The sequence below is a fragment of the Telmatherina bonti genome (genome assembly GCF_933228915.1).
Source record: "Telmatherina bonti genome assembly, chromosome: 4".
In the NCBI taxonomy this organism is placed as follows: Eukaryota; Metazoa; Chordata; class Actinopteri; order Atheriniformes; family Telmatherinidae; genus Telmatherina; species Telmatherina bonti.
The window spans coordinates 16,137,181-16,155,457 of record NC_136622.1 but is presented as its reverse complement, the minus strand read 5'-3'; the positions used below and the strand labels follow the sequence as shown (position 1 = coordinate 16,155,457).

Sequence of the window (18,277 nt, the reverse complement as noted above, 5' to 3'; positions counted from 1 at the left end):
ATGGTAAAAACAGAGGAAATATCCAGCGTCGCTGATGGCTGGAAAGAATTGTTTGAAAGAAACCGGTTGGTTCCCCCGTCCAGCCAGACAGTCAGACTGGCTGTGGAAAACCACTTCACCCAGTCCCGGGGCTTCCAGCTCACCCTCAACCGCATCACAGCTGCTTCCTTCCCGCAGGTGACAGCTTCCAGCTAACACTCGGACATAGAAACAGTTGATAATTAAACGTCTTTAATGTAGCTGATTTTGTGTTGCCCTAATACAAAGAAGTAAAGATACACAGTGTGTAGACTTGTACATCACACTGATATGTCACGTTGTAAATGACGCCCTATTAAAAGTTTTTAAATTGAAGGCATCACCAAACATTTTAAATGTATCACCGTGTAGCATGCCAGAGCTTGTATGCAGTGGTTCCTTTTGTAAATTCGACCTGAAAGGATAATTCATTTGTTCATATGCAAAATAGTTTAAAATCCAACGTTCTTTCGGCATTTTATGCATATTGTTTGTTTTTTTCTTTTTTGTTAAGTTGGGAAAAATTTAAACTTAAAGATTTTTCAGTTTTTAAAAGATTTAGCTTATCTCCGGTTCCAGCAGTGACTTAACTATGATGCTTTTTACTCATAGGGGATATCTGTGGGGGAACAAGATGTGACCTACCAGCTGCGCGTGACACTGTTTGATAGAAACAACCAGCACTTTTTTGGGAAAACATGGAGAAGTTCATCTAAGAAGATGAAGAACAACAAGATTTTCCTCAACGAGGTAACTTTATGTCCACCAACTGCAAAACAGATGTGATTTATGTGTCAAAATGTCTGTTTCAAACTTTTTCTCAACCTGTTTTGAAAAATTTAGCAAAATTTTAGTAAAATGTTCATTCAAACCTTAATTGTGTTAATCTAGCACAGCCATTATTTCATTAAACCCACCTCAAAAGCTTGACAAATCAAGCATTATGAAGTTAGCACAAATAGTTGGACTGTGTTTTCTTTATTTTTCTGTATTGCCAGCCTAAACACAAAATAACTAATAGCCAGTGGCAGCAAATAAGTAATTCCAGTTACACTCAACAACCTGTGTGTTAAAACTGTGCAGTTCTTTCTGTCGTTTACAAGTTGAAGCACAAAACATTTTACATGAAGCAACACAATACCTTGCACCTACCTCCAGCTTTGTTATGGTATCCAATTATATCTATATGGTATTGATGTATTTGAGGTGAGAAATTCTAAAAACTGAGAAAAAAAACTTAAAGGGCAGACTAAGAAAGAAACGTTTTAATTATACTTAAAAAAAATTCCTCCTCATTTCCTCTCGGCTTCGTCCCTTTCTCAAGGGGTTGCCTCAGTGACTTGCCTGCTTCCACCGACTGATCCGGTACAGAAGTCATATTCACACCTTTTTATTAGTACATGTTTTATGTTGGATGCCCTTCCTGATGCAGCCCTTGCATTTATCTGGGCTCAGGACCGGCCCTCAGAGAGCACTGGCTTGTGCACCCGTCGAGGCTGCATGGTCGTCAATCAAGCCACCGACAGCCAGTGACCAGTGGACAACCTGCTCTACCGCCTCCTGAGCCACTGCCACCCACTATTATAATGAAAAACAATAATGAAAGTTAAACCTATAAAATGTGTCACTGTCCTGGTCTTTTTCTCTTCTTATCATAAGAATCCCATCAGCGTTCTGCTGATGGGATTTTGGTCATAATCAGTGGTTCTGCTGCTGCGCTGTGGAGTTTTTGGACCAATTTGTAGTTTTAATTGGTTTCTTTTAGTCAGAATAGAAATCAATTGAACATTTGTTTACTGTTTTCTGCCACAATATCTATCTGTCTGTCTGTCTCTGTCTGTCCGTCCGTCCATCAAATTATATTTATAAAGCACTTTTTATACATGAATAGCACATTTTAAATAATAAAATGTGTTTGCAAACTGAAATGAATATAAGATAGCAATTCAAACCACACACCAACTCTCTCTCTCTCACTCTGTCACACACACACACACACACACACACACACACACACACACACACACACACACACACACACACACACACACACAAACACCAAAGCAACCCTCACCTCACCCCATTGCTTAACATAATAGAAATCTGTTCAGATTAAATTTCATGATTGATGAAATCATGATCATGATCACTGTTTCTTTATCAAGATAAACATAAGGAACAAGAACAAGAAGGTGTGGGGTTTACTTGTTATCATGTGATGTATTGTCAGCCATCGAGTTAATCTAAATTAAATATTTCAGGAGAGAAGAAATGAATTTACATGTCTTTATGACTGATTTGATCATTGTAATGTACAAAGAATGCAAGCTCATCTTTTATTTAGGTCTTAATATTTATTCCCCCGTCTGGTCATAAAACATAATTGTCATCATATTTGAGAAGAAAGCATCTTTTCTTTATCTAAATTTGCTTTAAGAATCACTCTGGGTTACCTTCGTTTTCAGCTTTTGCTGTGATGTGGATTTTAATAGTTTCTTTGTGTCATTACTTTAAGCTTTCTAGCATTTATTTGCTGAAATCACTGTTTCTAAGTACATTACAAAGATACACAATCAACTCCAACCATTAGTTCCTCGGTCCTTCTTGGTGTGGAGGTAAATTCTGCACAATTCCATTTACTTACTAAAGCATAGTGGAAACATTTCTGCTGTGTTTTGCTCTTTTAATCAGACTTTATTGACTTGGAATCAGAATGATAGTGTATTTTGTCTTGTGAAGTAGTAGTTTATATATATATATATATATATATATATATATATATATATATATATATATATATATGTGTGTATATATATAAATATATATATATATATATATATATATATATATATATGTGTATATATGTGTATATATATATATATATATATATATATGTGTATATATGTGTGTATATATATATATATATATATATATATATATATATATATATATATAAAAATGCAGTGAAATTCTTCCTCTGCATACCTCGACTGGTCATATACCCATAGTACATTTGCAGGGTCAGGTATGTTACAGCACTTATTGGGTAGATATGATTAAATGAAGCGATTGTTAACCATATTGGCTCAAAAAGTGCTGAACCTTTTTTAACACAGCTTTTATCTTTGCGTCACCCTTGTCCTGCCTCACTTTGTCCAACTTTTTCATTTTTCCTTTTTTCCCAATATTTATTCTTTGTCTCTTTGTTCCCTGTAATCATCATTGGACAAAGGAACAGAGAAGCCAGTTTTTCATCTCAGGCTCTGTGATGTACTCTTTGAAAGATGTGCTTTGATGATGAAATTTCCAATAAGTTATTGAAAATACTAAAAGAGGATGTTGTCACAGTCAAAGACTTGAGATACAAAAGATAAAATTTGGTACACTGATCGTGGAATTTGCTACAAGCTAGATTTTATTTGTGGTATCCATCTATGAAAAAGACCTCATTCATAGCCAGGCTTCTGTGGTGGGTACAGTTAGTCTTTAGACAACAGTGAGCTTTTCACAAGTTCTCCTTTCTCATGAAGTGTAATTTACAGAACATCTGACACTTTACTGATACATGAGCAGTTAGTATAGTTGCCATTGTATAAACTAAGGATGTGCAATGTGTTAAATTTGGCCAAGAACGCCATTCACTTTCAGAGGTGTCTCGTTTCAAACAGCTACTCTACTAAAGAGTTGAGGTTAAATAAAAAGGAGGAATGACATAGTCTGTGACTTAATCCCTTTGAGGCATCTGATCACTCATTGAGGTAACCTGTTTGGTTTGAAATGTTACACGTGTTAATGAGCTGTAAAAGTCTGTTCTTTTACAGCTCATTTGGTAGCTCTATGGATACTAGCATTGATTTTTCTTTTCATAACAAAAAGGTGTATGAGTATCACAAATGACACGTCTTTATAGGTTTCGATGCCATATTTAAGATCCAGTACTGAACTATAATACAGCAATTCTGATGAAACAAACATTGTTTGCTGGTATATACACAGCTCAAAAAAATAAAGGGAACACCTAAACAACACAATGTAACTCTAAGTCAACCACACTTCTGTGAAATGTAATTGTCTACTTAGGAAGCAACACTGATGACAATCAATTTCACATGCTGTTGTGCAAATGGAATAGACAACAGGTGGAAATTATAGGCAATTGGCAAGACACACCCAATCAAGGAGTGGTTCTGCAGGTGGTGAATACAGACCACTTCTCAGTTCCGATGCTTCCTGGCTGATGTTTTGGTCACTTTTGAATGCTGGCGGTGCTTTCACTCTAGCATGAGACGGAGTCTACAACCCACACAAGTGGCTCAGGTTGTGCAGCTCATTCAGGATGGAACATCAATGCGAGCTGTGGCAAGAAGGTTTGCTGTGTCTGTCAGTGTAGTGTCCAGAGCATGGAGGCACTACCAGGAGACAGGCCAGTACGTCAGGAGACGCGGAGGAGGCCGTGGGAGGGCAACAACTCGGCAGCAGGACTGCTACCTCCTTCTTTGTGCAAGGAGGAACAGGAAGAGCACTGCCAGAGCCCTGCAAAATGAGCTCCAGCAGGCCACATGTGTCTGCTCAAACAGTCAGAAACAGACTCCATGAGGGTGGTATGAGGGCCTGATGTCCACAGGTGGGGGTTGTGTTTACAGCCCAGCACCGTGCAGGACGTTTGGCATTTGCCAGAGAACACCAAGATTGGCAAATTCGCCACTGGCGCCCTGTGCTCTTCACAGCTGAAAGCAGGTTCACACTGAGCACATGTGACAGACATGACAGAGTCTGGAGATGCCGTGGAGAACGTTCTGCTGCCTGCAACATCCTCCAGCATGACCAGTTTGGCAGTGGGTCAGTAATGGTGTGTGGTGGTATTTCTTTGGAGGGCTGCACAGTCCTCCATGTGCTCGCCAGAGGTAGCCTGACTGCCATTAGGTACCGAGATCAGATCCTCAGACCCCTTGTGAGACCATATGCTGGTGCAGTTGGCCCTGGGTTCCTCCTAATGCAAGACAATGCTTGACCTCGTGTGGCTGGAGTGTGTCAGCATTTCCTGCTACACGAAGGCATTGAGGTTATGGACTGGCCCGCTTGTTCCCCTGACATGAATCAAATTGAGCACATCTGGGTCATCATGTCTCGCTCCATCCACCAACGCCAAGTTGCACCACAGACTGTCCAGGAGTTGGCGGATGCTTTAGTCCAGGTCTGGGAGGAGATCCTGTAGCCTGTAGTGTGTTTTTCCACTTTAATTTTGAGTATAATTCCAAATCCAGACATCCATGGGTTGATACATTTGATTTTCATTGATAATTTTTTGTGTGATTTTGTTGTGAACACATTCAACTATGGAAAGAGCAAAGTATTTAATTAAAATAACTCAATCATTCAGAACTAAAACGTGTTACTTTAGTTTTCCTTTTTTGAGCAGTGTGTAATGCTGTTTTCAAGCACCTATTATTTTTTCTATTTAAAACTTAAGAGAAGCAAAATTTTGGTGCTTTTGAAACACAAACAAGTATATGACTTTCAATATTGTTAACAAAGCATATCTATTTAATTAATCATGGAAATGTCGGATTACTGAATTTGTTAACAAGATTTGAATATTTTTGTTTACAAAAACCAAAATGCAGTGATTTTCTGGTGGTGATTCACCTTTATCTATATCAATAAATAAATAAATAAAGCCATGAAGTCAACTTTATTTTCACTTACATACATATACATATACATATACATACATACATACATACATATACACATACATACATACATTACCATAAGAAACTTCATTATATTAACTGGTAGCAATTAGTTTTATATTATTTTTAATTTTATATTATTTTATATTAGCTTTAGTTTTTCATTCTAACAATAGCCATAGCTTCTATCCTATTCCTATCTAATAGGATATAAATAACATATTTACGCATTTTTTCATTTTTTTCAAACAATGAAAGAGACATCTAATCTGTCCCAAATTTAGCTTTAAAAGCCTTATTAGAACCTAAGATTTTCAGCTTAAATCAAGAAAACAGATGTATGAGTCCAACAGAACCCTGATCTCATTACACGAAGAATCAGAAAGAACTGAAATTGGCAGAACATGTGTTGCAGGTTTCTACAACCATTCAGATGGCCCACCTGTAAAGGGCGGCTGTTCATACAGGAAGCAAAGATTTCCTACCTGTTCCTGGAAAAAATACATACCCTATTATTCATTAAGCTATTACACTTTGGTGGCTTGCCCCTGTAGTTTAAGAGACAAACCCTGCTGCAAACCTTCTGATATTTTATATGTCTTACTGTGGTAATAAAAAAAACAGTCAGGTGCAGAATAGTGGGCCTGCTGTTAGCAGAGATGTGATGTCTCGAGGTCTGATGAAGTGCACATTATCAAAGAATTTTTGATAAAAGGCTCAACAGTTATTAACTCTAAAATGTGTACCTATGCACTCCTATAGTTTTAATTTTCAAGCACCACGTTGTTATGTTTTAACAGATATCTGAGGAACAGTTGGGTTTCTGTGTTCTCCCTCAATCACAGATTGGATGGTTTCTGTGCTTCCTAGTTGGAGGCCAGTAACCCACTGTTTTATGACTACAACAGTTGAATATAGAGCTCCTCTGTAGCTTCCTAATTTGAGAACTCCTCCTTACTTTACAGTATGTGTGCCTTTGTACAGGATTTTTAAGAAACTCTGCATTTACCTGCTGAAGCATGCTAGTAAATGCAGAGTGTTGCATAAGCGTTTTTAGACACCAGTGAGTCAGAGCTATGGCACATTCTGACTTCCAGTTTTGTCACCATCTGTTTTCTTCCCATTTCTCTGCTGGATGTTCTTTTGATCCAACACCGTCTTGCCGTGTATAGCCCTACTTTGATCCACCATAATGATCATAACCTCTATAAAAACCCAATTGGTGTACCAATCAGCATCCAAATCCCATTATCCAACCAGGGTAATAATATAAACCACATCATATCCTATCAGGATGATAAACTGGGGCTGGCCCCTCTCTGTGCTGTGCTGCAAGAGCTGCACCAGCTTTTTTTTATTGGATTTGGCCCAATGCACTCACATTCATGCCTGTGTTTATGAGTGGCAAATTGCTGTTTGATGTCCAAATAATGTCAGAGGAGAATGAGGGAGGGGGTCTTTCCTGTGTTACATGAGTACAGTGAGCAGCAAGCTGCTACTTCCCAGTCACGTCATGATGGATTGCTTTTAATATCTGGTGAAAACCAAAGGTAGAAGGAGAACTCTCGGTGAATCTGTTTTTCTTCTTTGTGCTTGCAGCTTTTCTTCTTCAGTAAATGTTACGACATCATGGCAGTGGCGACATGTTTGTTTTTGTTTTTGTCTCAGCTGTTTTTAAATTAGGCTTCTATCGAGTAAGTAAGGTGCACGGTATTACTCAGCACAGTGTTGGGCTTATGATTGTTTAAGCAAATATTGTGGAATGGCTTTTCTGAGTGAAATACCAAATTATACTATTCAGTTGTAAAAAAAAAAAAAGAGTCAGATACAGTATTGATAAAATAAAAAAAAAGGTTGGCAATTGGAAACACTTGTGGGTTTGATACCACAGTAAAACAAAGCCATTTCTAATGCCAGTGAAGTTTGTGTATGCTTTTTTTTTTTTTTTTGTAGAAAGTCCTAGATTACCCAGGATCTCCTTACATTTTTTTTTTCTTTATTTTAAACCAGTTGGTGGTTTGATGAAAACATGATCGATACTGTTGGACAGTAGTTGAATATCTTTGTGTCTCCTCCACAGAAGCAGAGGAAGGTGTGGTCAGTAGAGGGCAATGTTGTACTAGAGATAAACATACTGAGCAAATGAGAACCTGGAGAAGGCAGAGAGAAATATGCATCTTTCTACATTGTCCCTCTTTCTACGATCACTCCATTTGAACTCCCTGCCTTCACAGGGAGCCAGTGGTTTCTTTTCATATGTGCAACATTATCAGGCCGACAGCTGGGTTTGGGAAGAAAAGGCCAAGCTTTGTTCCTGTCTTTACAGCCGCTCTTTTTCTACGTCTCCAATGTTTGGTACTACATGAAACAAATTAGGACTAACATACACTTGCATATTTATTTTGACTTTTGTATTTCCTTTGTTTCCTCTTATAACCTTAAGCATTTGTCTAAACATAAACTGCAGATTAAAATTCCAAAATCTAAAAGATCTCACAGCAGGGAGGACTGTCATGTTACAGATTCTTCAAAGACTTTAAAGAAATGAAAAGCAGAGTAAGACAGAGCCAGAAGCGTTTGAACAGCTTGTAGTTCCACCATATTTGTTTCTCGTGCAGTTGTTGTTTTCTAAAGAACAAATTTGTTTTGAAGGTTTCAGAGTTAACAATCGTTTATGGTTCAGTCTGGGCTTCAGTCACATTCATGCTGTAATGTATGGTCTATTTTTGATGAAAACATACAATATGTTGTCACAATTAAGCTGTAGCTGTGCTGCCGTTAAGCCTTCACCGTTCCCATTTCTGCCTCGCTCTCTGAAAGCAAAGACATGTTCAGCAGAAGTAAAAATTCTCTTTGAACCCAGTTGGATTTCTTGTCGTGTGCCATACACGGTATTTTGTAATCTAACACGTATGATTGCTCATGTGATTCACAACCATTCAAGTGTGAATATTCAGCTGCTACATAGGCAGGAGATGTCCCCTTTATTTCTATGTTTAGGGAAACAGAGTTGATTTAAATCTCTTTAACTTCATTTCATTCTATGATATTTCTCCTAATGGACTTTTAGGTGTTCTGGTACAATACCAGTGGCTTATCCTCTAACATTTCATTAAGATTGTTTGCAAATTTTAGATTAGGGACATGTTTTCTCTCATTTGAAGCAGATGCTCTAATTTATTCTACACCATTCTATATCTATGCTAAGCAGCTATGTAATAAAATGGCTCATTACACAACACTGATATTTATCATAGTTGGATATCTAGTTATCTACTTTAAAATCTGAAGGTGTACATAGAATAAATTAGTCATATAAAGCTATGAATGTTCCCATTTGACAATTACATAATTTGGCTTCACTTCTACACAGATGGTTTTTTTTTCTAGTTGTTTCCTGAGGATGACTGTTATTTATGATCATGTCTTTACTTTTGTTTTTAACTGATACTCATCAATAATTCTGAAAATAAAATAGAGAAGCTGTCTCAAAATGATTAACTCGAGATCATAAAGATGAAGCAGCTGTTAAACACACTCAGGATTTATTGATTTGTTTGTACTTTTTCAAATGTAGCCCACTATTTAAACCCACACATTTTACCCACTTACAGACTGTAGACTGTAAACAGAGCCACAGAGTAATTACTCTGATCAGCAGAAGAAAAACAAACCAACTTGAATTTAGCAGAAAACAGTCTTAAAAAGTTTAACCTTGTGTTTATATAATGATGTAAGGGCCGAGCACTCCCAAGTATTTAAGATAAAACAATCACAAACTGGTGCCAAAAATATGTAATTGGCATCATCCTTAATGGCATCAGAATGAATGAAAGACCACTTATTTAAAGAGTGACAATACTGTACCTCTTTGCCAGTCTTAAACCTGAATCCTGCTGTGTTGGGGAAAAGAAAATAAGAAGGTCTACTAAAAAGACATTTTTGACTTTTTGGCAGACCTGGAGACACACATTGTTTTGGATAACCATCCACGACTCTCCTCTATATTGCTTGTGCAGCAGAAAGACTTTTCTGCACTGCTGCACTTATAATGGTAATAACAACACAGCTGAGCTCCTGTCCCTTATCCCCAACTACATGCACTCATACACACCAACTACTTTCTTTCTTTCTTTTTCTTTTACAAACCTGCCAGCAGTAACATTTAATCTGTATTATTGCTTTCAAGCAGGAAGTAAACCATCAGTGATAAGTCAAATAAGAAAGCTGCATACTCTGCAACACTGCTCTGCTTTTCTCTGTTGTCAGACAGATGGCTTGTCACGAACAGCTCAGTATCAGACGGACTGAAATAAACAGTTCTGCACTCGATGACGAGTTGTAAAAAACTTTGACTGTTGTTGACTTTGTTGACACAAATGTACTCAGAATCAAATTTGTACTTCAGTAATCAGAAATAAAGGTAACATCAAAACATTTCTTTTTTATGTGATAGGAAGCAAATAATGAAGACAACTTGTTCTGAAGGGCACTTCAGTGTCCATTCCTAACTTTATCAGGTATTATAATTAAGACAACAGCAGTAGAGCTTTTTTGGTGCCAGGAAAAAGCCCATGGATTACTAGTGTCATTAGTCATCCCCTGGGAAGTGAAGGCAGTGTCATTATCACAATGGTTATCACATTCATTTAGGAAACACTGTGGATTTACAGCTTATTTTCTTTTTAATCGGTTTCATTGTTATTATATTAAATGACCCCCTTTATTGGGATAACTAAATGAGTTTTAACTGTGTGGGTGGTGTTTGTGCTAATATTGTAATTATCACCTTTTTCCCCCCATGCTTGGCTTACATTTTGCAGCCCATGGGCTCCTCAACGCGTTTGAGATTTTAATGCAACCGCTTGAACAGTGGAGGTTTAAAGAGAAGCTGCCTTGTTCTATTCATGTAGATTTAAGAAATTTGTGTAGTTCTTTTTGGATAATTTGCTGTTGCTGCATGTATGTTTGAGTTATCAGTGCTCTGACAAGAGACATTTGGACATTTACTGACCTTGTTTAACCCCTCTACCTTTTGGGAAGATTTTCTTAAGCCCTTAACGCCTAATTTACTATTTTTGAAAAGTTGATACATGGAAAAATAAATAATCAGGAAAAAAAAAAAAAGAAAAGAACTAGATCAAAATAACTTACATTTAAAACTAATTAACAAAAACAAATAAATAAGATTAACTAAAAGCAAGTATTTAGATGGAATGCATAGATATAAAGAAATAATATCAACAAGGGCCAGAGGTGGTTTGATAGAGATTTGTGACCGGGTGTTGGGGGGTTATTCTATCTGTTTCATAAGCAGTTCCTCAAATGTTTGCTGTAAATGCTTGATGTGACTTTGAAGGTGACTGAAAAAATTGGGCTAAGTGTTATTTCAACTGAATTACAGTTGTTTGAAGACACTGAAGAAGATCAAATTATGTTCTATCAGAGAACAAAACCACAACCCGATGCCTAAAAAAGACATGAGCCAAATTTTAAGACAGCAACACAAAAAACATTACTTCTACTCATCTCTTTCTGAATGCACGTCCAAGCATTCACTAAAAATGACTCCATGTGGTCCACAGAAATATGACTCTTTCTCCATGATATTTCCCCCTACAGATTGTCATTGTTGTCTCCGCTTTGTCAACTTTGCCATATTTTAATTTCAGAAACTTTTAAAAAATGCCCCAGACTCCGTTTCCTTTTTCTTCTGCATGAGCACATTCTGAAAACATGAACTTCTCTTTGCAGCCTTGTTACTTCTTCTAGACCTCTTTTCTGATTGGACAATTAAAAATACTCTTGCAAATGTCATGTCCTCATTTTTTAGAATTTCACTGGCTACTTGATAAGTTGGTTTGTGACAAAGTCATGTAGAGCTGGCTCTGTGTACATGCATTGGATGTGAAATTTGCTCTTTATAGCAACATGAATTCTTGTTGGCGATTTTAACCAGTTAACATGACATGGAAGGTCCTATAGTCTAAGATTAAGTGTTAGTCAAAAACAAACAATGCTGGCTATTTAAAATCCCCTTATAGAAAATATTTACATGCCAACCAAACTCTATAGGGTGAATGTAAAAGATAAGGCATGCCTGTCAACTCATTTGAAAAGAGACAATCTATCCAAATAAACTGAAATAAATATGTTTTATTATTTATTTTTGGTTAAACTTTAACAGAACTGCATATTAAGGACCCCGGTCAGTGAAAAACGATCTGTATTGTTGAGATTATATAATTTAATGGATTATTTTATGGTTTAATAGGAGCGTTACATTAATAAATGTTATACTATTTTTTAATTCTATCTGTTGTGACTACATTGCTATAAAATGCTATTCATGCACACATCTTAGCTTTCCATTGCTGCCTTGCATAGGCAATCACTTATACCCAGAATTTGCACCCAAAGCAGCGTTTTCTGGAAAACAACTAATGGCCTGCTGGTTAGGCTTTGGTTTTTAAAGGAGTGAACATGTAAGAAATAAATACTGTAAGCACAGAGATATTAGTTAATGTCCTGTCTAAATCCAACTCCAACTCACATGCTATTTTCTATTTTCAATTTTGTTTGAAACGTTTCTGTGTTACCTTTTATGTACCAGCAGACAGCAACCCCAACCCTGCTGTTTCTCCTTGCCTCACCAGTGTCTGGGACAGAAAATATAGCACACAACACAAAGATCATTTCCATTTAATACAAGGTACACCTCTGAAACAGGACATAACTTTGCAGTGCAGATGGTAACTGTCTTGTATACATGAATGGATAAGTGGAAACTACGAGAGTATGCAGATAGAAAAAACAGGGTTAGCATAAGGTCAGTTCATTTTTAGTTTGATTAAAGTACACAGCTTAATCATAGTCACATTAAATAATAATTTATACTCCCTTTGTAGAAGTAAATAGACACATGTGTTTCAAACTTTGTCATAGTCCACATACTCCCCATGTGTCCTTCTATGTTGAGATGGTTGTTTGGCAATACATCCACAAGAGTGCAGTGAAGAGTTCACTTCTGGGTTTCAACGTGAGTTCCAGAGAGTAACAAACATGATGATAGTGGATGAGATCATGATAATGTACCATCTCATGGACAGGCAAGAAGGCTCCATCTGTGTGTGTGTGTGTGTGTGTGTGTGTGTGTGTAACGTAGAGCATAAATGAGGCTTAATACAGGATCCATTCACAGTGCTGAGCAGTCAATCACAGGGATCTTGCTAATTAACAGACACAATGTCAAGATAATGCTTTCCTTATTTATTTTAGTTTTTTGTAAGCAGATAAAGCTTCATCAACAAGAAAAAAAGATGGTGTCTATGAGCTGCTTAAATAAATGGCGAGTTGTAAAACACCAACCCATGTTAAGTCCTGATTTTTCCTGTCTCCCATTCCCTTTCTTTTACTTTTCACGGCTCCTTCTCAAGTAAAAAGATGCAGGCCTATAAACTTTGCCCGTGTGAAACACCATATGATTGATGCACAAAGGAGCTTCGATGGCAGCAAAGACAACTTTCCTTCACGCTTAATTCTTTCTCCCAACTGGTATTACATACTAAGAGATATACACTTCAATTATACATGGGAACTGTGGGGGTGAAGACTGCACGCCTTGCCTGAGAACTGATCAATATTTCAGCTCCAAGGGGACCAAACATATCGTGGAGCAGCTGCTGCTTAACAGCTTTACACTGTGGAGTGGCAGATCCTGTAATACACAGCTATATACTGTGGGTGTGGGTGTGTGCATGTGTGATTGAGGGAACTGAAGAGCCACAAGAGCTACTGCTGAGGTGACAGTAGGGAGAGACGAGAGCCTTGAGGAGGTTTTAGCTCTCTGTGTGTGTGTTTTGGGGGGTATTTCTACCATGTATGATGTGTATCTACTTGATTTTTACTTGGCTGTTCTTTCTCTTTTCCTATCCACTGTCTCTTTCTGTTCCTGTCCATTTCAGTCCACACAGAAACGCTCAAATTCTTCAACACACATACAGACTCTACCCCACACTGAGAGCTTGTCCCAATATTTCTGCTATCAGCTCTCCCTGGGGTGTGCACTGTGTGTGGGCGTGTTGAGGTAGAGGGGAATGAAAGAGATTCTGCTTGTCTTGTACTTTGTTGTTCCAGGCTTTGACATGTTAATTCCATCTTTACCTCTTAGTATCTGATGTTTGGCAGAGTTCTACTATTTTCTTCCACTGTTGTATAGTTCCTGCATTTCTGTGATATTGTGATGCATCTCTTGAACTCAGCCACCACCCCTGGTTTATCTGTGAGGCATTTCAGATAGGATTTACCAAATGTCATGAGACCAAAACCCGTGAGACAACTTAGACTTTACTCAGCAAGCACTTAGATCTGTTGTTGGCAAAACTGGGGATTTTGGAGAATTTTGTTGGTGTCAGAGACAAAACCATGGACATCAGAGGCACAGAAGCTAAAAAGGGAGAAACTTGGGGAAAGGGTTGAAAGAGTTGTGCTGATTAAGATTTTCATTGCTTGTTAGATACAGTGTTGATGCTGACAGTGATTGAGACTGACACTGGAACAACTTTGCTCCAAGGAAAATGTGAGTTATAATGTTGTAACTGAATCTTATTCATTTCTCATTTGCGGCAGACCAGTTCTGTATGCAAGCTTAACCATTTAACTTGCTACAACACTTGTAAACCAGCATTCCCTCTGCTGTCAGAACCGTAGGCAATTCCCATGTTTACCAGTTCCTTCCAGATCAGATTGCAGCCATTATTTATCTTTGTTACATCTGTATTCCTGAAATTAAATATATAGAGGAGCAACATGCTTATGGTGTGTTCAAGGATATATATTTGTTTTTAAAATCTTAGACAGCATAAGAAAGAAGTCTGTAGTCTCATGTAAAAACCAACGTGGGTGTGGCTAAAAGTATAATATCGCTGATGGCACTGGCACTAAGTCTTCGCTGTACATAAAGTATTTAGCAAAAAATTTGCTCAGCTATAGTTATGAGACTCACTGAAATTTGTGCCTCCGCTTAAGAGTCAAACCATAGACCATAAACCAGCCAACCCCTAGAGGATGAGAGGGGAACTGAGGTTTTATACACTTCCGCATAGGCTTCACTTTTAACTGCCGAAGGCTCCGTCCATCTTTCATATACAGTGTTACGGCTGCTGTAAATTTGCTCTGATCACCCATTTCATTTAGCCTGGAAACCTCCTCCTCTGGCTTCCCCTGGCTAGGGGTTGGCTCCTCCTCGTCACCTGGTCTCATCAACGTCGCTGAGTGGCTGCCCTCTGAGCCAATGAAGATTTGACACCTCTCCACACCAGTATAAAAGAGCGTCACCTCCTTCATTCAGTGGCAGCTGTGTGTTGGCTACAGCTTGCCCTCTCTGAGACTGGGTTTTAATGGTTGTTGTTTTGAAGAGCCTTCACAGCCTTGTGTGCAGTTTTTGTCTGCTTTTTGTATAGCCTTTGAGCTTAGCCGTTTGTTTTGCTGTTTTGATTGTTTTGTGTGACTTGTGTAGTTAATGGTGCTTGATTGTCTTTGTGCTTTTTGAAATAGTTCTGTTTTGTATTTGTAAGCTGCATCACCAGCCTTCCCATTTGGGTCTGTATTTTTTTCTCTTGATGGGACAATAAAATTTCCCAAAACTTACTTACAGTCTGGCACCCTTTTGTTTTATGTTGCGGCCTTTACCTATGGATGAGCTGGGCTGTAACATAGGTGGGGGCTCGTCCGGGATTTGCACCTGAGACCTCTTGCTCTATGAGTCAAACCAAAGACAGGCTCTAGAGGGAACCTGCCATGTTTTTTCTGACCAGTGTATTTTGGTGGTAGGTGAAGGGTGTGCAGTTTAAGCCAGATTTTGACTTGTGCTACTAAATATCTTTACATAGCACACACTGGACCTTTGATGGCATCCAGCTTTAATGCATTTTATAAACAAAAGTTTTCCTAATAAAACAAATTCAGAAGATCTGTTTTGTCCTACAGACAGAAAAATAAAGGTTTGTTTTATACCATTTATCAATAAATTAGCTGCATTTATTAGGAAAGTACCTTGTAAAATACAAAAATAGTCTAAAAAGTAAATTCAGTGGTTTCTTTCATTTCAAAGGTACAAAATCAACACTGACAGCTGACTGCTGTTCAGTGGTTCTGCAAAGTACTTCCAAACCAGGGACTGGTGGTCATGCAGTACTGCCTGCAGAACTCAAAGGTTGTCTATTGGATCTTGGCCTTTAATTTTGGAGATTTCTTCAGACTTACTGAACTGTTTTAAAACATTATGCTCTGTAGATTCTTTGCAGTTTTGCCTTGAAAAAATATTTTGGGAGGTGATGAATGATTGTATGATGTAGTTTTGCAGTAAGTGATGAATGGTCATTTTACCCAACTCTGACTATCTCATCTCACACCATTAATTTGCTGATTTTACTGCAATTCTCTTTCTATTTCGTTTTACATTTATATATTTTTTTCTCTTATCCTATTCCAACCTCTTTTGCGTAGCTGAATGACGTAAATTTGTTTCACTTTTCTTAAAATGATTATGTTGATCAGTGAAGACACTGGAAAAAAATATTTTCTGTTTGTATCTTTAAAAAGAAGAGAAGTAATAAACATTTATATTTTTGTTGCATTTTAGATACTTACAGCCTAAAAAGCATCAGAATGAGAGCTTTTTTAAGATTAACATTTTGTGAAATCTTTCTGGATAAAAACGACGCTGCTGTCACCCTCGTTCCTCAGAGGGATTCCACATAATTGGGCTGCTTCTTCAGTAATTGCTGTGGTCTTTTCATCTTTGGTTGATAACGTAGTTTCCCAATTCTCCACCTGCTTATTTTTCCTTTCCCCTTTTCTTCTCACCTTCTCTGTTCTGTCCTTATGATACATCAAATCACATTTTCTTTTTTTTTTTTTTTTTTTCTGTCAACCACATTGACACCTCTGGCAACACAGCATTCCCTGCCACCATTAATGCAAACTAAGCCTCTTTTCTGCCTCACACAAGCCTCTTAGGTGAAAGAAAAGAACTTCTTTGACTTCAGCCTCTCTGTCAGCTCTGATACACTTTCATCAGTTGCTTCCTTCAATCCTTTGATACTCAAAATGGGCTTTTTCTTGAAAAAAACAGCTTCAGTTATCAACAAAATTGGAACGGCAAACGCATTTCACAATTTCCCCCCCCCACTGGAAAAGGAAAGCACTTGTCATTATAAATGCACAAAACATACGTGCTTTGCAGAATTACTTTTTTTTTTTTTAAAGTGGAACAACTATTGTATTAACTTCAGAGCTGCACCAGCTGCATTGTTTTTCCCACTGTACATGAAACATCATAAATTCAGCAACCATTACAATGACAGGAGCTACATTTCTAATCCTTTTACGTGATGCCACCCGGCTTTCAACCGCATTACCATTTAACATTTACCATCAAACAAATGAATGCTGCTAATTGTGCTTACATCAAATCAAGTGATAGAATGGAGTAAGATATATTTTATTTCATTTTAAGTTTTGATTCATCTTGCTAAACTTTCTGTGTTTCTGTGTGCTCTTTTGTCATGAATGTTATATGTTTGTATGTCTGACCTTGGACGAGCTGGCTTGAACTCTGAATTTCCCCTCGGGGATGAATAAAGTAACTTTTTCCGTCAGTGTGACGAACATACAGGACACATGTGAAACTCACAGCTAAAGGCTTTTTCCTCCCTCACTTTGCTGTTACATCAGCTGCAAAATATGTTGTGAGTATGGAGTGTTGCAGACTCACTATTTGAGGGCTAAATAGCCCACTTGTTTTGTCCACACAGTTCCTTTAAAAGAAAAAAAAGATTGATTTTAAGATTAATATTAAACTGTCTAATTGCGACTGGAATGAAGGACCTTCTTGACCTCTCAGTCCTGCATCAAAGAGAGATCTGTCTCTCACTGCAGCTGCTCTTCTGTACTACCAGGGTATTATGGAGGCGGTGGTTTTTTATTATCGAGAATACCCTGAAGTTTTCTCCTCATCCTCTGCTCCACCACACTGACAGGGTCCAGACTTCTGCTTAGGACAGAACTGACCAGTTTGTCCAGATGTTTGCAGCCCTTGTTTGTAATGCTGCTCCCCCAGCAGACACCAGCGTAAAACCTCAGACTTGTGATGACAGTGTAATAGAACATCTGCAGCAGGTCACTGCAGACATCAACTGACCTGAGCCACCTGAGGAAGAAAAGGTGACTCTGTCCCTTGCTGTACGCTGCATCTGTATTGGCTGACCATTCCAACCTGTGGTCCAGAACCACCCCCAGGTACCTATAGGTCTTCACATTCTCTATTTCCTCTGTATCAATACAGGCTGGCTTTCTGTGTGCTGTAGATCTCCTGAAATCCACCACAAGCTCTTTGGTCTTGAAGTGTTCAGGAAAATACAGTTCTTGTTAGTCCAGTCTGTGAAGGCCTCTACCAGGTCCCCGTACTCCCCTTCCGGTCCACCTCTCACACGTGCCACAACAGCTGTATCATCTGAATACTTCTGTATGTGGCAGGACTCTGAGTTGTATCTGAAGTCTGAAGT

At 38.1% G+C, this 18,277-nt stretch overlaps 1 protein-coding gene across 1 annotated transcript in view; it reads left to right on the top strand.

Annotated features, from left to right (window-relative positions):
* Positions 1-18,277, top strand: part of nphp4 (nephronophthisis 4) — a gene marked incomplete at both ends in the record, with an annotated part of 186,617 nt that continues 168,340 nt past the window's right edge. Inside the window, 2 exons of the mRNA XM_079239613.1 lie at positions 1-177; positions 631-768. Coding sequence (XP_079095739.1) covers positions 1-177; positions 631-768 — 315 coding nt within the window. The remainder of the gene's footprint in view (positions 178-630; positions 769-18,277) is intronic.